The sequence below is a fragment of the Aythya marila genome, assembly GCF_965140915.1.
Source record: "Aythya marila genome assembly, chromosome: 4".
NCBI lineage: Eukaryota > Metazoa > Chordata > Aves > Anseriformes > Anatidae > Aythya > Aythya marila.
Window position 1 is genome coordinate 53,277,176 of NC_139045.1, and position 24,849 is coordinate 53,302,024.

The 24,849-nt window shown below is 40.5% G+C and overlaps 2 protein-coding genes across 3 annotated transcripts in view; one reads left to right on the forward strand and one right to left on the reverse strand.

Moving 5' to 3' along the window:
- Positions 1-16,459, reverse strand: part of FAM114A1 (family with sequence similarity 114 member A1) — a 37,471-nt gene extending 21,012 nt beyond the window's left edge. For both annotated transcript variants that reach the window (XM_082758908.1, XM_082758907.1), the window contains exons 1-6: positions 16,037-16,459; positions 13,377-13,726; positions 11,763-11,850; positions 1,182-1,295; positions 938-1,044; positions 120-254 (exon numbers count right to left, since the gene is read on the reverse strand). In XM_082758908.1, the coding sequence (XP_082615034.1) occupies positions 120-254; positions 938-1,044; positions 1,182-1,295; positions 11,763-11,850; positions 13,377-13,726; positions 16,037-16,307 (1,065 nt within the window). In that variant the 5' untranslated portion in view covers positions 16,308-16,459. The remainder of the gene's footprint in view (positions 1-119; positions 255-937; positions 1,045-1,181; positions 1,296-11,762; positions 11,851-13,376; positions 13,727-16,036) is intronic.
- Positions 16,460-16,677: 218 nt separating this feature from the next.
- On the forward strand, positions 16,678-22,521 carry LOC309877517 (toll-like receptor 1). Its single transcript, XM_082758909.1, has 2 exons — positions 16,678-16,849; positions 20,286-22,521. Exon 2 carries the CDS (start codon positions 20,344-20,346, stop codon positions 22,303-22,305), a length of 1,962 nt encoding a protein of 653 aa, XP_082615035.1. The 5' UTR covers positions 16,678-16,849; positions 20,286-20,343; the 3' UTR covers positions 22,306-22,521.
- The last annotated feature ends 2,328 nt before the right edge of the window (positions 22,522-24,849 follow it).

Below are 24,849 nucleotides of genomic sequence, written 5' to 3' on the forward strand. Positions count from 1 at the left end.
ATTTTTGTAAGCCTAGCCAATATCTACTGCAATAAATAAAGCCTCTCCCTGAGGCACATGAAATTCTGCAAAAAGAATCTGAAACCACACTGACAGAGCCGTATTAAAATAAATCCAACCTGAGAGAGAGAAACTGTTCTTTCCATCAGTGTTTTTGTTCTCTTAAATCCAGGATCACTTTCTGCAAGGACATTCATGGTTGTCTTTCCAATGAATTCCAAAGCATCTAAGCCTCCAGATAATACACTTTTCCCCTGTATAAAATAACGAAACATGGTTATTTCCTTTCTAGTTTATGCCAATATGAACCATAAAGAGTATTACTTTTGCTGATACCATCTTTGAACATTCAGCTCCCTAGATTTTCTCTGCTTTAGCTAACATTAAGATTTATATGCTCATAAAATTATGCTACCTTGTTCTGAATACATTTTCAAAATGAAAAAAATTAACCATACAAATATTTGCAGTTAATTGAAAGACTCACGTGAGAAGAAACGTAACACCTGTTGCCAATGAAAATTTTAAGAGCAATGCCACTTTTGTTTTATCTTAAGTAGCAGCTAGTCAGTAGAAACATATTTTAGGTAAGAAAAATATGGAGCCAAAGTCTATAATGAAAAGGATGAGGCTGCCTTATCTAACTTGATTTCTAAAATTTTGACATGATAATTCTGTCTATAGAAATGCAGTTGTTTTTCCTGTGTCTTCATACTAGAATTATTCATCACTCAAAATTTTTCAGCTACACTGAAGAATTTTCATTGGCTAATGATTTCACTTTCACTGGAAGAAACCTGAAACAGACTTACAACAGAATTGTTTGTACAAAGACCTACAACCCAACAAACTCCACTCGTTAAATGTCACCTGCAGTGAATTTACACCTAAAAATGATAAAAAATACCTAGAGGAGAGGCCTGCTAAAATGACTCACTGTGTTCTGTACAGCATTAGTAATAGCTGACAACATCCCACGGGATCCAGATGAAGGAGAAGAAGGAATATTCTCAGAAGAGCTTTGGTCCAGAGAATCCTCTGCTTCTAACAACAACAAAAAAAGAGCAAGCTACAGTTTTCTTTCACCCCTACGAGTCAAAAATTACAGTAAACTGGATCTTGTGATCAAAATATTAAAATTTGTGAATTGTATTAATCTGGCAGTGTCAACTTGAACTTACGTATAATTGATGTTTCAGCTGCAGGATGCTCTGCTGCTTCTGAAGATGCTGAACTTGCATTATGAATTCCCAGGGTAGTTCCTGCTTTTTCCTTTACTGCTGTTATCCCATGACCTGCAGCAAGAACATACTTTAGATTATGTGATTTGAAAACTTATTCCAAACAGTGTGTAGTATCCTTATGTTCCATGAATGATCACCAAAAAACCTGATAATCAGGGTAAGTATTAAACCTACCTCACTTGCTTAACTTATTTTCTAGGTTAATGATTCACTTGTTCTACTAAGTCCAGTACATTAGCTGACTAGAAAAAATAAAGTTAAAATATAATACAAATGACACTGGATCAAAAATGTTGTAAAACTTGTTTCAGTGGCACAAATAAGTTTAATTTAGTTCCCTACTTTTCAAAATGCTGAATATTCTATTAGAAAGTTTAAAGAGAACCTGATAATCCTCATAATGCCATAGGGTTTGGCATTATTTCATTTTCAGAGGTCCAGAACAATTAACCTTATCTGCCTTTTGATGAACTGTGAATGACTGCAGCGTTGAGGTGAGAAATCTGTTCTTCAGTATTCTTCACTAAGTACTTTAGGAATATTGACCCAAGTTCTCAAAGATATTTCATGACTTATGTTTCTCAGTTACTCATTTAAAGTCAAATTTAAAGTTATATCCTCAAAACTGATGTTTAAATACACTTTTTAAAGTCTGTAGGTGTTAAAGGACAAAGAATTATTCTTCCACTGGTGGACAATCTCCTGCAGAGATTGTGCCCTCTGTGCAGATACACATGTAGTGACTACTTAACTCTGTTCTACTAAAATGGCCTAGTTTTATGTAAAGAACATACGTATGTCTTTAGTGTTTTTATCTGAATCATTTTGGCATGCTTTTTTACACAGAATTTTCTAGAGCAGATTACATGGACTGCTAATATCCCACTATAGGATAGAGTGAGATTGGCAGGTGGTCAGCAAAAGGAGGCAGTAGCTTCCTCATCTGCATCAGCTGTAGTTGAAAAATGCTGCCTTAAAAAAAGACTACCCTGAAATGATCTGCCTATTCTGCTTCTGGATATAACCCTACGCAGTCATGCTCATGATGTGCTTATCTCATCACAAACGATCCAGCTAGCACACCTGCCTTAGCTGGAAGCTTCTGCACATCAGCTGACTGCAGTCAGTAACCAATGAGCCAGGCAAGCCCTCCTGTTTATTCCATAACACAATGAAATGGCTTCAGTGCCCCTATTTTCCCAGGTCTTGCATGGTACACAGCTACTGCATCGCTTGTAAAGTCAATCATTTCCAGCAGTAGGGCAACAGAGTACTTTAGTTACCTGTCCTAACTACTTAGAAGTATTAATGATGATCCAGCACTTCTTTGCCTCTCTACCTTAAACTGAATGGTAACTACATAAATAATTTCAGTAAAGCTGTTAATACAGATGCTTAGGCAGACACTTAGACATCTAAGGAAGGAAGTCAAGTGTAACAATTCATCACATGTTCCCCAACCTTTCTTACAATTGCATGCACTTCCTATTATAAAAGTTCAAAACATCTTTTTGGGCTAATTACAGCAAAACAGCCTATCATTTGCCAGTGGTCAGGCAGCTGGACTGGATCTTTGAATGTCTCTTCCAACTGAACTATTTTATAATCTATATAAATATTCATATATGTATATACACATGTATAGATGTATGTGTATATACAGTTGTCCTGGTTTCAGTTAGCACAGAATTAATTTTCTTCCTAGTAGCTGGTGGAATGCTGTGTTTTGGCTTAGAATGAGAAGAGTGCTGATAACACCCCGATGCTTTAATTGTTGCAGAGCAGTGCTTATACTAAGCCAAGGACATCTCAGCCTTTGCTCTGTCCTGCCAACGGGCAGGCTGGGGGGTGCAGTAAGAGCTGGGAGGGGACAGACCCAGGACAGGTGACCCAAACTAGCCAAAGGGGTATTCCATACCATCTGACGTCATGCTAAACAATATATAGGGGTGGCTAGCCGGGGGGAGGGGGCCGGACTGCTCGGGGTTAGGCTGGGCATCGGTCAGCGGGTGGTGAGCAATTGCATTGTGCATCACTTGTTTGTACATACTATTATTACTTTCGTATTATCACCATTGTATCATCATCATTATTATTATTATTATTATTTTCCTGTCTTATTAAACTGTCTTTATCTCAACTCACGGGCTTCACTTTCCATTTCTCTCCCCCGTCCCAGAGAGGGAGGGGGGAGGGTGAGCGAACGGCTGCGTGGTGTTTAGCTGCCAGCCGGGTTAAACCACGACAACAGTCATACAGATATGCTTCTTGAAAATCTGATTAAAAAGATGCATCAAAACTATTTGGAAAGGAGTAGAAAGAAGGAAAGCTTAAATTTATGATTCTGGGATTTCCAGATGGGTTGTGTATCAGGTGCTCTACAGATTTGATAATAAATATACTCCAGAAACCATATGTGAAGCAGCACTACTGAAAGATGACATACAAGAAAATTGGAGTATCTGCAGGAAAACACAAAGTAAAGAACAGATGTTCCCTAAGGAACAGACCAGCAGAAACAAGTGATTTTCCATATGAGAGTATAAATTACATGGAGCCCTGATGTTTTACACTGAAACAGAGAAACAAGGCACATAAATGCTCTTACCTGTCTAAAGAAAATACGGCCTTTGCCTATTTCATCTCATGTCTTACAACCACGTAGGGCATGCTAGGCTATCTGCCACAGCAATATAAATCATTGTTGAATAATGTGCCCCTTGTAAGGTCTGCTTCAGTGCAGATACTGGAGAATGGAGTACTACTTTGTCTAATCCCAACCTCCTGCACATTTTAATTGGCTCAGTGAAAATATCTGCATGAATAGATTCTTCAGTCACTTATTTACTCATCAGTTTCCTGAGACTCACTTAAATAATTATTAATTGTGCTTTAAGGATACTTGTAAAGTATCTTTGTAAAGATACTTGTAAAGATACTTGTAAACTATCTTTAAATACCAAGTAAAAGATACTTGGTGTCACATTCCTTTCCATTTCCCCTGCTCACATTTTGTTAAATGAGAAAAAGCATTCCATTCTTTCCATTGACATAAACTGCTTAAAGATTTTGACTTGATAACAAAATATTGTCCTTTAATCATATAAAAATTTAGCTATGACTATTAGGCTAAAATTTCCTTTAAAGTGTTTGTGAAAAAGTTAATGATTTTCAGATTAGTTCTTCATTTTTTTTCTCTCTATAAATATACATTGGTTTTCTTTTCTTTTCTTTTTTTTTTTTTTTTTTTTTTTTTTTTTTAACATTCTGTGATTTGGCTGTCATGGATTTGCAGATGAGCTTACACCTCCAAGAAGATTTGCATTCACATAGGAGCTGTACTACTATTTACAGTCTTAGGCAGCATTTTCAAGGCTGGGGTTACATGCACAAGAATGACAAGAAAATATTTCAGGTCAGCCGGGAGTGTTTTTGCTGAAGGAAGCTGCATAGCACGTATCTTTCACTGCAACAACAAAACATCAGAATATCGCAAGTAAAACAATGCAGCACTGTTAGATAGACATACTTGCACAAATGCTGCACAGCTACATGCTGCGCTGGAAATGAAAATAATAATTTTTGATTTCCAAAAGCACAGAAATAAAAGTGGTTGTGGGAGATAAGGCCACATTTTAGATAACATCGCACTGTTTTTCTTACACTGGGTGTGGTACCAACTGAACTGATACCGTCAACTTAGGAGCACCTCAGATGCCCCCACTTAGTCATCTGAACAGCAGAGGTGAAAGAGCTATGGGTGCTTGCTTAAGAAGAAAACCACACGCTTCATTAAGTTTGTTTTTCTGTGCTTTTGGTTTTGTTTTTCTTGCCTACATGCTGACTGTTTTTTTTTTTTTTTTTTTTTCGTTGTATTGGCTGGTAATTTCAGCAGAATATTGTTGTTTAGCTTCCTGGGTGGAATCTTTCATTTGAAAAGGCAGCTTTTGTGAGCACTGCCTAAAATCATGGCCTACCTTTGAGCTCGCCTGATCTGCCCAAGGCCAAATCGCAGCGATCACAAATGCTTTAGTCAGACACATCCCACCTCACTTCAGACACTCTCATCTTCCGCCTCCCGGCTGAGCAGCTTTGGGTTCCCTGCAGAGCTGCAAGAGGCAGACAAACCTCTCTGGAGGGTGGTTCCGCACATCTGAAACCTCAGCCATTCCTGCAAGAAACTCCATGCCTTGTCAATCTCGCACTCCCAGGCAACTGGACTCCATTCTTCCGTGGTACAGGTAGGGAGGATGAGTTTGCAATTTTGTTTCTGGCTACCTCAGTCTGTAACCTGTATAGTACCACTGGGGGTGTCCCTGATGAACTACTGATAGAAATTTAACCTACTAAAATGAACGAAGCTTCTCCCAGTTCAAGCTGAAGATTAAGGCCTTCAGTTAGCATCTGAAACTGACAGGGAAACTGAGGAACCTGAACACTGTTGGAAGGCATCACCCCACTGTATGCATATAGGTATGTGGAAAAGGCAGCTGGACTCTGCTCATATGCATTAAAGAAGTGGGAGCACACTGTGCTCACTTTCCGGCTTCACAACTGGCACTCCATTCACTTCAGGGCTTTAGCAAATTTACTTTTCCTGCAGCTAAAACAAATACACTGCTTAGATTCTTACCATACTTATACCATCCAGTCTGTAAATCAGAAATAATTCCAATTAAGCCCATAAATGAGACTAGTTTCAGATCTCTTTACCTGAATTGATAAAATGCTTTAATAAAGTAGCAATAGGCATAAAGGCTGTTACAACACTTTATTGGTTCTCAACCTCTGGTACATCATAAGCCCACATTAAAAGACAAAGAAAGCAAATGGGACTACAGTCCCCAAAAGCATGTCGACAGTTCCTCCCATTTGTTACTTGCACTCAGGATTCTTAAAAAGGAAGATCTGTAAAAGGGGTTTGCTGCTACTGCAGCTGTAATGTGCCATCTACAAAATAGCTGAGTGACCACCATGTGGTTTCAGGCACAAAAATAGTTTTCCTTGAATCAATTGAAAAATTGAATTGTGCAATGAAAAAAAAAAACGTCTTCGGAAGAGATTAACTGTCCTTTTTTATGACCGCAGAAAAGGAAGGCATAACATTAAGCCTTTGTTTTTTATGTAACTCTTTATTTCATAACAGGGGAACAGAATCTGTAGAGAATGGAAGTGACATTCACATCATTCCAATGCTTCAGTTTGACATTATCTGAAGCATTTGCATTTCTGCTCAGCACAGGCTTAAATTTAAGCTATGCAATGCTGACTAATACACATATCCAAGTTCAGGAACAAAGTGACATTTCCTTCCCTCATACACAAGACAGGAAAACCAAATTTTCAGCATATGGGGAAAACTATGGGTGTCGGGTATTTCTGTGTGTGGTTCTACTTGGTGATGAGCTAGATGAGAAATGTACATAAACACAAAATTACCAAGAAAACAGAATATAATTAAAGCAACGCATGAAAGAGGTGCATTATGCAGCTTTATAATACGAGTTTCAGACCATGTGAATTAACTAGCTGGGCTCTATTTTTATTATTTCTGTTGAATTAGAGGTAATGATACATGACAGCCTAATCAAGGGCACTGGAGTTTCAAAGAACAAAACACGCAAACTTGTGTGGAGTGAAGCGTATGCGTACAACATGACACCGAATCATAGAACAGGCTGATCTACAACAGGCTTTCCTTGGAAATGCAGCCTGTTGAGTGCTCTAACTTCTGCAAATACATGAAAGGCATAATTCATCCACATAAAAGAATCTACCATGTGAAAGACAAGGCTTGTAGGAAGATAACAGCTTTCATTAAACCAGCAGATTCACTTAGTTGGAAAAAACAAACAAACAAACAGGTAAGTTTTCAACCATTCAAGCTGTTCTTTAAAAAAAAAAAAAGTCACAAGCTTCAAAAACAGACTGAGAATACATTTTGCCCCAGTTAAGCCTTGGGGCTCAGGGTTTGATGTCACTGCTAGGCTGACCTAATGGCTTCCTGGTGCTGGTGAGGGAGCTCCTGCTCCTGTCTGTTCTTCTGCTTGCCCTGGCACTTACCTCATTCCATAGCAAATTGGTTCAAGGAACTAAAGAGGCAGAAAATTGATTTTTCTTTCCTCTGGGGTTATTTGTATGCCGATTTAGCTTCCTGAACCGGATTACCAGGTGCTCAGAAAAGCATGAGTGCTGGCACATGGACAAAGAAGAACATGCAAGGAGAACAGAGGTGCAGGACTGCACATTTCAGTGGCTGCCAGCCATCAGATGGGCTTAGCTTGCAGGAGGGACCCCATGGTAGAGTTTTGTCAGCACTGTTACTAAAACACTGGACTGTATAATTGCTGATTTAGGAAACAATTTAATTTAAAAGAAAGAGGGTAAAAAGATGACAATAACTACAAGTTCTATCTCCAGATCACACTGAGCTTACTTCTCCCTTTCTATCATCCCAGCAACTATTTCAGTGGATCTGCTCCACTGTGGTTTCACAAAGGGGAAAGCCAAACTTCTTACAAACTTCTTCTTTCTTCAAGAAGAAAACAACCCCCTTCACCTCAGTAACAAGGCAGATTCAATAACTTTCTTAGCGTGACACCTAGTGTCAGACACTGAGCATGGTTCAGGCAGTGCTTGCTGCTTCTCCCAAAGGCACTGTGTTATCAGTTGTGTGGAGGAGCATCACATCAGCCTTTCACAGGCAGAAATGCCAGGGAAAGGGGCTTTGATCCAAAAAACGTCAGTCACTTTAAAGACAACAGACATTTTGTCCTGAAGACAAACTATCACCAAAGCAATCAATAGCGACACATGAAGTTAGTTACAGAGAGATAAGATAAAATTATACGGAAACTATTGCTGGAAACTAAAATCAGCAATGCTAAACATATAGACATGCAATAAAAATGCTAATCTGTTTGGAAGCTCTAAATCAGGGTTTGATGAATAATGCAACTAGGATCCTTGAACAACCGTTTCAGCTTAGACTTAAAGAGAAAGGAAAGTATTTGGTAAAAGCTGAATGTATTTGGTTAGGCCTTTAATATGTTTTCTAGTCCATCACAGATTGTTTCTGCTATTTTTACATTGTATAATTCTGGAAAAAAAAGGAACAGTAAATATTTGTCGTGTTTCACAAGACAAGCAGCTGTGCTATACAGAAACAATGACAGAGACAGAAAAATCACATACTGAAGGTGTTGCTGATAAGTCTAATTCCAGAAAAGCAGCTTTACTTATACCATTATACCATGCACTAAAGCAATAAGCAATATTAAATGGACTGCATCATGGCAAATCCATTTTCTGATGTAGAACAGGAGATGAAGCTGCTCTGATATTAGTTGAATTGCTCAGATATTAAATAGAGTAACTTTGAGGGGAATAATAAATATTTAATAAAAAGAAGGAAGCTTACAGAAATTCCCAATAGCTTTTTTCCTCTGTTTCTTACTGAATCAGATATATGGCATACCCAGCCCAACACCCTGTCTATTACAGTAGCAGGCAGAAAATACTTTACAGGATCAAGCATGAATTTCCATAACATACTACTTGGAAATAAGCCCTCCATATCAGGAATATACACTATTACTTGCTGTATTGATTTCCTAGAGCAAATCTAAGATTACGTATGTAGCGTTTTAAGTTATCTTGGGTTATGTGAACAGTATTAAAATGTTTGATTTAGCAACCCAAGCAATAAATTCAAATGCTATTAATTAAGACTTAGTATCCACATCAGCCTTAGAATATCTTATAAGGAAAACCAGAGAGACCTAGTATATCTGACTATAGGATAGTTGAATGTCAGTTGTTTTCTGCTTCATTCAATGCCTATTTTATTTAATAAATTCATACAGAAAAGCTAAATCCACAGTTATTAGATCAGAATATGGGAACTCAATCTTACCCTGACTCCAGGGTCAGAAAGTTTCTCTAAGTTGTAAATTCCAGAAAAAACAGCAGAAGTGCTGCTGTACATATAGACATTGGTTTTTACACTCTTTCCCAACTGCAATAATTGACAGCTAAAAATTTTGTTTTTGTTTTGTTTTCTGCTTGTGGATGCTCCTTTGCAACTTGAACTGTTCCAACCGCGCTCATTTTAAAATAACATCAATGCTGCAAATATATACATGGTGATCATACGCCTATTTTAAATAGACGTCACACAGTCTTATCAAGTCAGACTGCCTAGACAGCAAAATTGTTTGCATATTTATACTCACTGAAAATCAGCAACAATGCTGATAGAGTCAGGTGGTATTTAATGTCAATGAAGCACGAGATTTAAATGTATATGAACCAATATTTATACAGCCTATAAAAAAAGATCATATCATAAAATAGCCCATGGAAATTCACAGATATACAATGCTGGCAGCAGCTTTCATAGACAGAAGCAGCAAACAGCTGTAAATAGTATGTCTTGTTTACTTATTAGGCAATAAGAAGGGATGGAAGAGATATAATGCACATTATTGTTTGTCTCCCAACAATACTGTTTTCCAACAGTATTCATCACTTTCAGGCAAGCTTGTGTCAGTTTTGCAAGAAAATATCCATGCTGCTCCACAGAAAAAGTATACGCTTTGTGATATTAACTGATTGCTCTGTGAAGCCGAGACTGCTAAGAAACAGAAGACAGTAAGTGGGATTGCCACTGAAAGCCTGCAAAAACAATGTCTGTTTGGTAGTAAATAGTATTAGAACTTACAAGGAATGTTAGAATTTCCATCTGATATACTACTACTTACTGCAAAACCTGATCAGATTATAAATGGGGCTATCTCATAGGCGAAAGTGAAACACCTAAAAGAGCTGTTTTCCAAGAAACCCGTTACTGCAGCTATAAAAATGAACTGAACTAATCCATCACCATTACAATTTCAACTGATCAACTGCGGAATTACTTTCATGCACATAACTTGACCTCTTTTGTTATTTACACTAGGCCAAATTCTTTTCAGAATGCCGTTGTAGCTATACTGTTATGTTGAGAATGTGTGAGAGGCAAGGCCCATAGAAATCTGTGACAGCAGCATCTTTTATTACACCTACTAATGCTGCTGGGAACAAAATAAGCAAGGTTTTCAACACACAGGCTCTTCTACAAGTCTGAAAGAGAAGCACTGAACTTTATGGTTTAATAGAAACTGCCAACACTTACGCAGTTCCACAGCTAGTTATGCTGTCCTTGTCCCCATCTGTATGTTCTCGTCATTTCCCTCACACTAGCAGTAGCATTTAGGTGATTAAAATGTGAACCACATTATGGAATTTACAAATTAATCCAGGTGAAGAACCCGCTCTCACTTCATTGGTACTTTCAAAATCAGTCCCAGAATCCAGCTCTATGCACTGCTACATAAAGGCTATCGTTAGCACAGGAGAAGGAAAAATACATTGGTAGTGCAGGGCAGGCCTGCCCCTTTCAGCAGGAGCCTTTATTTACATCAGTTTAAAGACATCTTAGAAACCCATTCGAAGTTTATTAGACATGTTAACTGGTGGACTGTCTGACGGAAAAGATAATTATGAACTCCTGAGTGTGGGTGTTACTGAAAGAAGAGATGATAGGGAAGTTCCCTCCTTCTCTGAGGGATAGACAGAAATAATTTGTTGCCCATTAAACAAAAAAGGATCAGGAGGAGAATTATTTAACCTTATATGGGATCACAAACCCCATAACTCCATTAAATTCATTATTTTTAGTAACTAGCGATCAATTTTAATTCCGAAGTTCATCCTTTGAAGGTATTTTGTGGATCCTTGATGAGAGCTCATTAGCTAACAGCTTAGTAGCTGTTTTGTGAGAAACAATTTCCTGCTGCTAACTATCTATTGCATGCTTCACTTCTTGTCTATGTGAGTTTTTAATGGGTATAATGATTAAGTTTTACCTGAAGTCTTCGTGAGTATATCTTGGGCTGACATACTGTTGGAAATGAGCATATAGGGAGAGGGAATACAGGGTCTATGTTTTGATGTGCTGTTTCACTCCCTGAACTCTGGTGTGATAAGATTACCAGCTTCACTGTGTGTCAGTGAAAGCCAGAGTAATTTATGAGAAATGAATTCATATTGTGCAGTTAGAAGTCATAATGCATATACCACAAACATGCATGTGCGTGATTTGGGGATGGAAGGCTTTGGCTTCAAAACCCACAACTGGTAGTCACTGCATCATACTATGCACCCTTTCTGTGAGGCAGACACAATAATAAGTCACTCACTTTACAAACTAACCTATTACATTGTCCATAATTTGACCTGGAGAAGTATTTACATGCCCTGACAGTTTAGGAAAGTCCTTCATCCTATTAAAAAAAAAAAAAAAATAAATCATGGCACACTATCAGCTTGCCAAGCTTATCACGAGAAAACTGCCTACAAATCTTATTAATCAAGACAAGCAGTTTTGCCTTTAGAAGTTATTTTTAAGATACGACATTAACATGTCTAACAGCATATTAAAATTATTTCCATATCGCTTACTGACTAAGCACTTACCCACTGTGGCAGAAGCTGATGACAGGAGAGACTTGCCCCAGGTACCCCAAGCTCCCCACCTACTTGCTTTAGATGAGGAGTCTGTGGCCTACAAGAACAAATATATTACTTTACTGTTTAAAAGTCATGTTATCACAGTGATACCTTCTGAAGAATGATTCTTTAGATTCAAAATATACAGAGAAATAGCCCTGAATGACTACTGACAAAAACTTTGCTGCTAGCTCCTCTAACAGATGCTCAATTTTTTTTTAGCAAAGTAGTCCATGCATAAAGGTATCATTCTTATTACATTGCAGGACTGTTTCTATTCCTTCCTCACCTTTTCTTCCCTCCAGGAAGAGACCATAGTCATCAAGCTCACTCCAAATCTGTGACACTGATAATTTGGCTATTTCAATACAAAGTCAGGCTAACTCAGAGTCTTCTGTGGTGGGTTAAACCAATCCCGCAGGCTTTGAGCTGAAAGGTCGTGTAATGGGTTCTGCAGGATCTGCTGTTGTACGGTACCTTCTAGCTAAGGAACTGAAACATTTGACTGGGAATAATTGACTGTGCAGTGAACATGCGTCTACAACTGCAGTAAGAAATAAGAGTGTCTGTACCAAGGATTAGTTAAGAATTTGGTGTCACAGTGAAGTGTCATTCTAGCTTATTTCACATATACCGTCCCTGGACAGACATGCACTTCTCTAGTTCTATTACAATGCCCAATTTATATTGCCTCCATGTTCAGAGTTTGATCACCAGAAGCCAAATTTTAAAGTCTTTTTAATTCCTGAAAGAGCAACAGATTCTTAATGGGATCCTAATCACTTACAGACAGTGCTAGGTTGGGTATTATGTGAAATCTAAATCTCTGTGCACAATAGGAAGCTTAATTCAAAGCACCTATTCCTGAAAGCACACAAAACTAGAGATGTCTTATGGACGTCCTAATATTTCTTCAGGCACCTAACCTTATAAAGCCATGCAAATGTATTATGGTTATTCTTTGGGACAGGCAGGCATCCATCTCCTTTTTTTTGTTCCATAGGGAGACAGAGCTAGAGGCTTCTCTGCCTCAGTCTCCTCATAGGTGTAAACCAGTAGGTGTGCACAGGGAATTCCTAACAACTGTGTTCAATCAAAACACAGCCAGAAGAGGTGCCGCCCACCTTTTTCCATTAATGTGTGGAATTGAGCAAGTATCACTACTCCATATTTAAATCATACTAAGAAACTGTTGTCTCAACTGCATGTAACTTATTGCCTCTGCACAGTTAACTCATGAACAAAAGCTGAAGTATCCCAAGCAGCTCTGCACTGTATACATCCCCTGTAACCTCTTGAAGGCAGGGCCCTGTTACTGGTAGAGAGACTAAACAAATGCATTTGAACCTTTTCCAATTTGTGGATACCTGAAAATGTTCCAGCAGGGATATAAATAGAGAAATTCAACTGTTCCTAGTTTCCAAAGGCTTGGTGCTGCAGTCTAACTGATTTTATTCCCATGCAGGTTCTCTGTACGTAACTCCTTAGTTTTTTCTAAAATGCAGTATACAAATTTTACAAAACTCTGTTCTTACAGAGCAGGGAGGGAAGGAAATTTATGGAAATGAAAATATTACTCACTGGACTGCTTTGTTCAGGTGGTGTTTCTTCAGATTCAGGTTCTGCATCAAGGCTTACAGTCTCAATGCACTCAGTGGGCATATCTTCAGCCAGCTCTCCACTGGAAGGCAGATTTTCAGCTATTTTTTCAGTCAAAGGATTTTCATTAATAAATATGTCTCCTTTCTGTCCATTACTGGCACTCTGAGCAGCCTGTCCATGTTCCTCGTGTGAAGATGTAGGCAAGATCTCAGCCTCCACAAGGTCTGGTACCGACTTGTGAGGCAATACATCATTGCTTGGCATTTCCACTACTTCAGGCTTTTCTTCAGGTGGGATGCCATCACCTAAGTCTTCAGACATTTTCAATTCTGAATACAGAAAACAAGGTAGTCTTTTTAGATGAATAATCATAAAATACGGAGTGTTTCCCAAAAGCTACTGCTGAAAAACAACGTAGCCTTGATGTAAGGTCTCCTGAAGCACGGAGCCCTGTGGTACATACAGCATGTTGACCCTGACACAATTATACCTTGAATACTTGATTCACCTTGCAGGACTGCACTTTAATACAAAGAGCAGCATTTTTCTTTTGTTTTCCAAAATACTTCTTGTTGAGGGAGAAAGCACGTTCATTTGCCTGGAGAAGTCAACTATAAGAGCTTCCACATGGTTAATTCCTATGTTCGTTATTAGATGTACAGATAGGATACTGGAAAATGTGATAATCTGAGCTGCAATGGCTCTAGAACATAATGGCCAAGCAGCTCTTGCTCTTATTTTCATCACCTCCACTTACACATGTTCCTATCATCTTCTGAATGATAGAGAGGAAGATGCCAAGGAGCTGAAAAAAGCACCAGTAAAAGCTTCAGTAATATTAATATATTGGAGATGGGTCATAATTTGAAGACACAACAGGCCAGGGTCCCTACAGCAAATTCACAGATAGGAAACATTTGCTGCTCACATAGAGTCTGTACTGCTTGTCTCAAAAGCTTACTGTTTGGGGAGCACAACATCTCTCACCTATTCCTATAATGTCAGGCATCAGTTCTGTGTGATTAAAGTTCAATTCTGAAGCCAAGGCAAGCTTGCATGACGTACAGTTATTGATGGATTTCCAAGCATTTTCCACAACATTGTAGTCATTGCATGAAGGACCCACACAGAGAAAGAAATGGCCATGGAGTAAGCTCTGCAGCTGATTAGGAAGCTTCACTGGCAGAGTCCAAGAGCACTGGACTTTAGTAGCGATTACTACTATTTACTTGTTGACAATAACGGTATGCCTGGCACTGTACTTGAAAATCAAACCTTGACAGAGGGCTGTCATTGCAAGGTCTTGTCTACATGCAGACCTGAGTGGCAGAAAATAAACTCAAGCAACCTTGTCTGCTGATGCTGTCTTTTCACTGACTCCCATTTGAACTAAAAACAGTCCACAACTTCATACCCATTGGAACGACTGAGGTTCTAAAAGAGACTGGCAAACAAGAAAGGAGGGTGAAAAGCAGAATATAACTGGGATTAGTAAGACACCTGCCTGTCAAGCATGTACTTCTACTAGTACCTTTTATTAAAGTCTATACAACCATGTACATCTGTGGCCTTAGCAGCCTGTTTATCTAATTTGAATTAGAGCAGCTGTTTGAACAGTACCAAGAATAGTGTTTAGGATCAGTGAATGAGAGGCATAAATAAACAAATACTTGATGCCACTTACATTACTTTAGCTTACGCTGTAACTTAATTATCTTTAGCAAACATGCATTTACAAGTCAGAATATTTACATTTGCTGCAAACATTTGAAGTTTCCTATTACAAATACAGCAAATACCATCAAATAATGTAGGCAAATATTGCTAGAATTTTACAGTACTCTGTGTGATGGGTAATATCACCTCAAGAAAATGCTTCTATTTGTGTCAGTTATGAGGATCCTCTACTAAACCCAGTAAAACCTGTAGATACACATATCACGGTTTCGCATTGGGATTGGATCTGGATGATCAAATACCCAACAACACCATAAATTTTAAAGGCTCACATGTGCACACAGATAGTGGGAAGACTGGTTCATCTCTGGGGACTGCCGCAGTCCCTGCAGTCCTCTGCTGAGCCTGCCTTTGGGGACCTCAACACCTAACAGCAAACTCCTAAAATCAGTCAGAAACCAAGAAGTCATCCACTTGTGCTTGACCCTAGGGCATGGCGTCGCTGCGGGCTGTACTGACAGGACATGACCATGACAGCTCTGTCATCTCCCCTTTGGGATCCAGAGGAAGGCATCGAGGCCAGCTCTAGGCGACCACCAGCCTGGCGACCACCAGCACCTCTGAGGTGCGGCGGCCGCCTGTGGAGTTTCATCCCGCCCCAAAAGCGACTGGCACCACCTCACTCAGGAATAACTCGATAACTTCTTTTTTGTCTGTTTTTGCCCCCCAGGGGCAATCCCCACGACGCCACACTCCCCGCCGGGTCGCTTTTCCCCCATGGGCAGGGCGAGGCAGGAGCAGCCGCTCCCTCAAACCCACAGCTTCCCCCTTCTTCTTCCTCTTTTTTTTTTTTTTTTTTTCTTCTCCTGGTTTAATCCCCTCCGGGCTTCAGTTGTGAGTGAGGAGCCTGCGGGAAAGTGTCAGGAAACCAAAACAACCCAAGAAATCGCCGTGCTCCTTACCGCTCAGCAGTCCCCTTGCCGGCGCGCCCCCTGCTCCTTCCCCGCCCCGCCACGTCGGCAGCAGCGGGGGGAGGAGGAAGCGATGGCCGGGCGGCCACGGGCCGGCTCTGCTGTGCCGTGCTGTGCCATGCCGGGCCGCTGGGAGGAGGGAGGGCTCTTCCCTCAGTCCTTCTCCCTCATGTCCCTCCAAAGCAGCTGCCTGTTGCGCCCAGGGCTGGAGGCTATGCCGGCAGCACTGCCCCGCCGCAGGCAGAGTCACCCCAGCCACCATTACCAACCCCTTACAGCCCCACTTGTCTCAGGAGGCAGAAAGGGGCTGAAATATGCGGCTGTAGGATTGCACTGCTGGGAGTTAGCCTTTCAGGTGACACCCTGAACCTTGGCTGCATATCTAGGAAATGCAGCCGAAAGTAGCTGGGAGGTGCGTACGCAAACTTCCAGTAAGTGCCTGCGGTGCTGCCCGCAGCCCTGTGAGGAGCCGTGGTTCGGCTCTTGGCAAACAGCTTGCGGTTCTGGTCACTGTCGGATCCTTCACGCCTGTTCCTCTTTTTGCTGCTTCGTTTTCAGGCAAAGCATACCCTCTTACAGTTCCAGGATTTGTTGCCGCATCGTTTCTGTCACCAGACTTCCTTTGTTGAAAAAAAAAAAAAAAAATTGCTGTCGGCACAGGAAGCATAACAAAACTTCTTATGAATCACTGAGGAGAGCTGCTGTAGGAGGTCATGAAGTAAAACCTCAGTTCTCAGAAGTGTGCCTCACAAATGAGGATAAAGCTCCGTGACTTAGCAAGACAATCTGAAGTATCCCATTAAGGTAGGTGATAGCAGAACACATGCTCGTATTTCTAAACAATAAGCTTATTTTTAGGTGTTACAATGAGAATGTAAGTATCAGGGCATGCTGGAAGTTCTGGTGTCTTTTAGGTTGATTAATGTGTAGATGTATTCATTAGGATTCACATGTTCTTTTTAAGGGAGCTTGTGATAGAGTAAAGGCATTGTCTTTGTAGGAATCATAATAGATGAAGCTCAATAGTTGGGGGTTTGTTTTTCCTTGTCATGACTGGTAATTTTGACTATAAAATAGATCTTACAGTAATTAATCAGTATTTCAATAGGAAGTTGCTACTCAAGGATGAAAGAACATTGTAAATGTGTGTGTATGTCTGTCTGTGAGGTAGGACATTGTATGAGTTTCACGAGTTCCTAATTGGCTTCACTGAATTTAGCACTTGTGTTTACTAGTTTTCTTTCTCTTTCACTTTTCAGTAATTCATTTTGCTTGTATTTTCTGACTGCAGAAATGTTGCAAATGGTTTTGTAACAGAAAAATTAGTACAGAAAATGAGCAATAAACAGAGATAGAACACTTCTACTCACCTTGGATTTCACTGAAGTCTGTTATCACTCTGAGTGCAATCATCTTCCTAATAGGTGCTTGGTAGGCTTCAGAAGAAAAAAAAATATTGCCTTTTAGTAAATAGTTAAATATATTTTAAAAAATGGAAGGAAACAACTTCATTATATGACTTAATTTGGCTAGTTTTATCAAGACATTTGGGGAATATATTCATCTTCAAGTGATTGCACTAGAGTGGTAAGTGAGGACTAGTGGCATGCAATTTATGTTAAAATGCTTCTTCTGCTTTTTAACATATGCTTAATCTTTATAGTATGTACGCAGAACAGGAGGACTCACACTATGCCAGCAGCCAGTATACTGTCATTTAATGAAGGAGATAGAGCCTGTTGTTGGTGACTAATTTATGGCTGTTTTTTACATTAACTAAATGTGCATCTGATTCTGTATTCAACAGAATAATGCCTGTGTTACATTCAGCTGGTTAAATATTCTAAAACAAGAGTGAACATTTGATAGAAGCGAGGGCTTACCACAAGATTTTACCTCTTCAGTCAGGAACAGACAATAGTGTGGCTTGTGTGTAACAATGGTACAAAGTGTCACTTGCAAACTAGATGTGAATTCTCTTGTTTATATTGACAGAAACAAAGTATCGTAGAGTACCACCATAAGGCTTATCAGCACGACAGTAGAGAGTATGAATTGCCCATGTTCTGTTTTGTGCTGTCTCTCCCATCTTTCCCTTTCTTTTTTGGATAACTTGTTTTCACGTGTAGCTACGAAATGAAGTATGATGTATAGAATAAGCTTTAAAGTGAAAAAGTAATTTTTAAGATTATTTCCTCTGATTCCAGACTGACTGAAATGTTAATACACGATAGTGTTATAAATGAAGTCTCAACTCAATCTGAATTTAGTAATATTTATAAAAGGCAAGTAAACAGTGCTGGGTGCGCGGGGAGTCTATGCTCTACCAACACACACACACAAACATCGAACCTTCTAAATATACAGAACATTGCTTTTACATACTAAACCTGAGTACGGCTTTACATATGTACAATCAGAAAAGGTAATGTCCATGACTGGGGGAGCATAGTTGGCCTGGCTGAAGTGCTACCATATCTTCCATGACTTATAGCAGTCTTCATTTTCCATTCCTTTTCTTGATTACAAACTCCGGAGAGTTCCATGGCTACTCATGCGAACAATATGTCTTGCTTTAAGTTGTTAAGCAACTCGGCCTTCAGGCCTTATGTATCCTATTCTTCCCAGATCGAAGGGAAACAGATCTGGCTCCATTTCAAGGCCAATATGGCCTGGGTCAAAAGGCACGTCCAGGTCACCAGAGGGCGTAGCAGCAAAGGCCTTCGATGGCTGTAGCAGCAGAGAGGCTGATGGCATAGCAGTGGGATCAGTAAAGGAGCCCGCAGCTCCCTCACTGTCTGGCAAGCCACGCGTTTCTGACTGTGGTCCCACAGGGCTCTTTAAGGCCTCAGAGATTGCTCGCCAGGTGCTGAGCAGTCCCACCACAACCTTGTCGTTTTTAGTAGCAGAGTCCCACACCTTGACCTCAATTTGGTCCCATGTTTCAGGATCATAAACTGTCTGATTGTTAATAAGGAGAATAAGCTGTAAGGTTACCAGGACAGTTTGTTTCTAAGGACATATGGTTCCCCATAATGTGCAGCTGCTTACCAGCGAGGGGCAGCTGTGTGCACAGCTCCGCTTCTCTCAGCTTGAGCTTCTCTCTAGCTCTGGTGTGCCATTTCCAGCGACTTTCTGTGCGAGCTTCTCTGAGCGGTTTGCTGAGTCTGGCCATACCTATCTTCATGAGGCGATCAATGTGCCTGTTCTTGTCCTGGTCCCTGTTCTGCTAGCCTGTTCTTTTTCATTCCTTCTTTCTACTTCCTTATTGATGCCATAACTTCATTATATCGTGCTGCCTTTTCGTCTCGAAGACAGGCTCCCCTCTTCTACCCTTCTCCCCACAGCAGTCCTTTTCAAAAACAACTTTTAATTGGTCAAACAACTTTGCATATAACAACAACAGCAAACACCCAGAAACTTCCATGCCTTAACAGCTGGAGAAGAAGGAACCCGAGACTGCATGGAATCTCCTGAATCACCCTTCTTTGTTCCCTCTAAGCTCTTTTACATTCCTGATGGCCTCATCAATAAGAGTCTGATGTTATCATCAACCACGGGGCTTGCTGACCCCCATGGCCACACTCCCACATCTCCCCCTTCTTTATTAATATCAACCATTTTCTTGACACGAATTATTACTCCATATATCACAATAGTATGCTAATCCAGAAAAATAGATTAGTTCCATTGGAGTTAGTTCCATATTCAGACCTCAGCTAAGATGGACTTTCTCACCAGTGTTGTACAGAAATAAAGAGAGAGTGGTTTATGTCTTTGCCAGGACAATAACCCCAGTGTTTGGCATTCAATACTGAAGGTGCTGTCTGTTTTAATTCAAAAATAAAATAAAAACAAATATCACCTTACCCAGTGTTCTCATCGTGTCTGCTGTTTAACCCAATCAAAACACTGCTGTGGAACAGGAGAGAGATATGGTTCCTGTTTTTTTGCCTGCTTATCCTATCATAAAGCATGAAAATACACCATCAAATAATAATTAAATAATGAAGGAATGTCGTAATTAAATAATTATTTAATAAAATTTAATACACTTATTTAAATAATAAAATTAAGTAAACAATTCAGGAACTCCTCTCCTGAATGATAATAGGTTTATAATAATTGCTTTCCGAGTCAAAGGGAGAGGCAGAAAGTATGAACCTTAAAAAAGTTGGTCTTTGATGGCTGTTGGATAGACGCTTAATGATACGATATGTTTTTCTTGTTGTTGTTACAGGATAAGAACGAAGAGGGATGGATAAATATTGAGCATTGGCAAGGAACCATAAACCAATATGACAAAGAAAATGAGATATCTCCAGCACTTTTTTGTTTATGAGTGTCTGTTTGTATTAACTTTTTGGAACAATATCAGCCTGTCTGTGGAAGATGAACTCTTTACACCTGTATCTAATAATTTTCCAGAAGGTGGTTCTGACAAAACCATCATGAGCCTTCCACTGTTGCATGAACATCATCAGCAGTCCAAAGTTGATTACAATTGGGTTGTAATAGAAAACACTACAGAAAGCCTGTCATTGTCACAAATCACAAATGGCAATGTAAAAAAATTAATAACTTTATTGTCTGATTTCAGAAAAGGCTCCAGGCTACAAAATCTGACACTGACGAATGTGTCAGTGGACTGGAATATTTTTCTTGAACTTCTTCAGACTATATGGCAATCATCCATTGAATATTTCAATATCAACAATTTTACGCAATTGTCGGACATTAAAAAATATAACTTCAGGTATTCGGGTACTTCCATGAAAGCACTGGCACTGAAGAACATTTTAGTCACAGACCTGTACTTTTCACAGAATGACCTGTACCAGATATTTGCAGACATGAACATTGAAGCCTTGACAGTAGAAGGATCAGAGATGATACATATGCTATGTCCTTCATTTGACAGTCCCTTTAGATACATAAATTTTATAAACAATGATTTAACCGATCTGCTTTTTCAAAACTGTGATACATTAATTCAACTGGAGATATTTATCTTACAGAAGAATAAATTTGAGAGCCTTTCCAAGGTGAGCTCCATGACCAAGTACATGAAATCACTGAGGTATCTGGACGTGAGCAGCAACTTGCTGCGTAACGATGGAGCCGAGGAGCACTGCCAATGGACCAAGTCTCTGAAGGAGCTGGACCTGTCCTCAAACCAGCTGACAGAGTCCGTCTTCGGGTGCTTGCCGGTCAATGTCAAGAAACTGGACCTACACAACAACCAGATCCCCAGCATCCCCCAGGGGATTGCTGAGCTGAAGTCCTTGAAAGAGCTGAACCTGGCGTCGAACAGGCTGGCCGACCTGCCGGGGTGCGGTGGCTTTTCGGCCCTGGAGATCCTGAATATGGAGATGAACTCGATCCTCACCCCTTCCGCCGACTTCTTTGAGAGCTGCCAGAGGGTGCGGGAGCTGGAAGCCGGGCACAATCCGTTCAAGTGCTCCTGTGAACTGCAGGCCTTCATGCGTCTTGAGAGGCAGTCTGGGGGGAAGCTGTCCGGCTGGCCGGAGGCATACGTGTGCGAGTACCCCGAGGAGCTGAAGGGAACGCAGCTGAAGGACTTCCACTTGACGGAGCTGGCTTGCAACACGACCCTGTTGCTTGTGACGGCTCTGCTGCTGACGCTGGTGCTGGTGGGGGTGGTGGCCTTTGTGTGCATCTACCTGGACGTGCCGTGGTACGTGCGCATGCTGTGGCAGTGGACGCAGACGAAGCGCAGAGCTTGGCACGAGTGCCCCGAGGAGCGGGAAAGCGTCCTGCAGTTCCACGCCTTCGTTTCCTACAGCGAGCGCGATTCCGTGTGGGTGAAGAACGAGCTGATCCCGAACCTGGAGAAGGGGGAGGGCAGCGTCCAGCTGTGCCAGCACGAGAGAAACTTTGTTCCCGGCAAGAGCATTGTGGAGAATATCATTAACTGCATAGACAAGAGCTACAAGTCAATCTTTGTGTTGTCTCCCAACTTTGTGCAGAGCGAGTGGTGTCACTACGAGCTGTACTTTGCCCATCACAAGTTGTTCAGTGAGAACTGCAACAGCTTGATCCTGATTTTGCTGGAGCCTATCCCTCCGTATATTATCCCTGCGAGGTACCACAAGCTGAAGGCTCTCATGGCAAAGAGAACGTACCTGGAGTGGCCAAAGGAGAGGAGCAAGCGTGCCCTTTTCTGGGCTAACCTGAGGGCAGCTATTAATATTAACCTGCCAGTGGCTGAGGGGCAAAGGTGTGGAGAAAGAGATTAAGAACTTTTCTAATGCAGTTTCTTCTTCTTTTATTTTTTTTTTTTAATGAAACAATAAATATTTTATGATTTCTATTTGTTGTCAGTATATTTCACTTTGTGTTATAGAATACTATTTCTACAGAATTGTCTATGCTGCCTTACTAGAGGAAAAATTTAGCCCAGTTCACTAGAAGTCACTTGAGATTGACACCAAGATATAACCTGAACGTGTTTATTGAAACTGTGCTTGAAATATTGTAGTAAATATTTCTCAGTGGAATAAAATCTGGAGCACTTGGTATAGTCCTGTAGAAGAGGGACTGAATTGTTGGTGACTTCAGATAACTACATTAATCATAAGGCTTAGACATGCTGGTCATAGGACCTCTGTGAAAATTAGGTTGCAAGAAAGAAAATTGCATATCCTGAGGTATCTAGAAGTCCAGAGTTTGAGATGGTTCCTGGGTTAAGTTTCAGATTGAAAAACATAAAGCACGGGACCCAGATACAGAACTCTGTGAATATCCCGTGCAAGGAAACAGGCGTGGCTGTGACAGAACAGGACTTACTGGGGAAGGAAGGGGGATTTTATCCTTCAAGAATAAAAAGAAGGATGAGCTACTTTGCCTTTTGGTGTCTGTAGACTGGCACTGCTCTGAATGATGGGATTGAGCATACCCTCTCTGAGCTCCCAGACGACACCAAGTTGGGTGGCAGCGTCGATCTGCCTGAGGATAGGGGGCTCTGCGAGGAACTTGGACAGGCTGGGCCCATGGGACATGTCCAGTTGCGTGAGACTGCATCTCAAGCAGCGTGTTTGGTTTTGGGCCCCTCACTACAAGAATTACATGGAGACGCTTCAGTCCCCATCCCTGGAGGTACTTAAGAGGTGTGTGGACATGGTGTTTAGGGACATGATGGGACTCCGTGGTCAGGTTGATGATTGGACTTGGTGATCTTGAAGGTCTTTTCCAACCTAGATGATTCTATGATTTCATGATTCTAAGAAGCTGTCAATTTCAGCTGAAATAGCATCTTTTGCAGTGCAGCTATGAGTTTCTGATCAGAAAGGCAATAACCAGTTAGAGGCTGAAAAGATTTGCCAAGTCTTGCGACAAATGGTCAAGCCTCTATTCATGAAGTCAGAAGGATAAGCTACGTTTACATTATGTGCCAAATAATTGACCAAACGGCTACATGTGCTGTGAATTACTGCATCCAGTTTCTCAGATTCCCTAGCAGAGATTTCTCAAGAGATATATCAGGATATTCAAAATAATTAGTTTAGCCTCTGTCATACTCCGAACACTTTATATAAAACCAGTTTTAGTCCAAGGAGGATTTTTTCCCATACGTGGGGCCATGTGTTAGCCTCACATCCCTTGTCAGCCTCTTTTCTGGCACTTGTGCATGTGCATTCTGGAAGGTAGCTCCCATGCGTCAAAAAAGGGTGTATGTAAATATATTCTGATGTCAGATACCATATCAGCATATTCCTGGCCTTTGACTAGTCATCTCAGTGACTAGCAGGAATGCTATTTCACATACAGAACAATATCAACATACAAAACTGATAATGTGGGTGTTAACCACCCTCCAAAACCTAGAAAATGTGCAGAATGCAGTGAAAAGCACATGCATATATATATATATATATATATATATATATATATGTATTTATGTAGTGTGTAGCATAAAGGAAACCAAACTACGACAGAATGGAAGTCACAATGCACACAGGGGTTGCCCTGCTGAGAGCTGTATTTGATTTCCATGCTTCAATCCTGGTGTCTGTCTTTGCCCAAGCAAAATAGGTTTAGGCATTAAATGTGGTAAATCTCTGCTCGGTTTAACTTGTGGTGGCATTTAGCATTCATTTTGCCTGCTTGACCCATGGGAGTAAGTTGTGACAATGACAGAGCTGCCATTGAAGTTAAGGTCCTCTGTATGACCAGATACTGACCTAGCCACTTGCAATTTCTGGTAACTGTTAATTTTTTGTAAGTGCTTGGATGAGTCTAACTGCTCTGGCTGTTTTAACTCAATGTTTTGCACATGTAAGTTCCCTTTAGCAGTTCCTATTGGGGAAATGCTTTGATCCTTCAGGACAGCACTGATCCTAAATAGCTTCTGATATTCAGCTGAGTGTGGTTGCAGTTCCTCCCTAGGTAAGTAAACACAATATAGAGGCAGATGTGTGAGATATACATGGAGGAAAGGCTGTTTGTGAAAGTAAGTGCTCATTGGTAGAATAAGCTACAAAAACCAAACAAAAAAAAAAAAAAAAAAAAAAAGGAAAAAAGAAAAAACTTCACCAAAGCCAGAAACGAACCACCCCAAAATACAGCAGTATAATCTTAACAAATGGAACAAGGTATCTGCATGAGTATAGATATGTTCAGGACAGAAAGGATGGTCTTTACCTGCTACATTCAGGATGTGTGAACAGGTACACACTGCTTTTTAGTTTTTGCTATCATGCAAAATGGCTTAATCAGTAAACTGAAACCTCCCTCAAACAAACCTTTGCTGAATGGGTTAGTAAAAATAACATTGTGCAATG

What these genes read in the sequence shown, in the direction of transcription:
- LOC309877517 (XM_082758909.1), top strand. Translation starts at nt 20,344, where the DNA reads ATGACAAAGAAAATGAGATATCTCCAGCACTTTTTTGTTTATGAGTGT.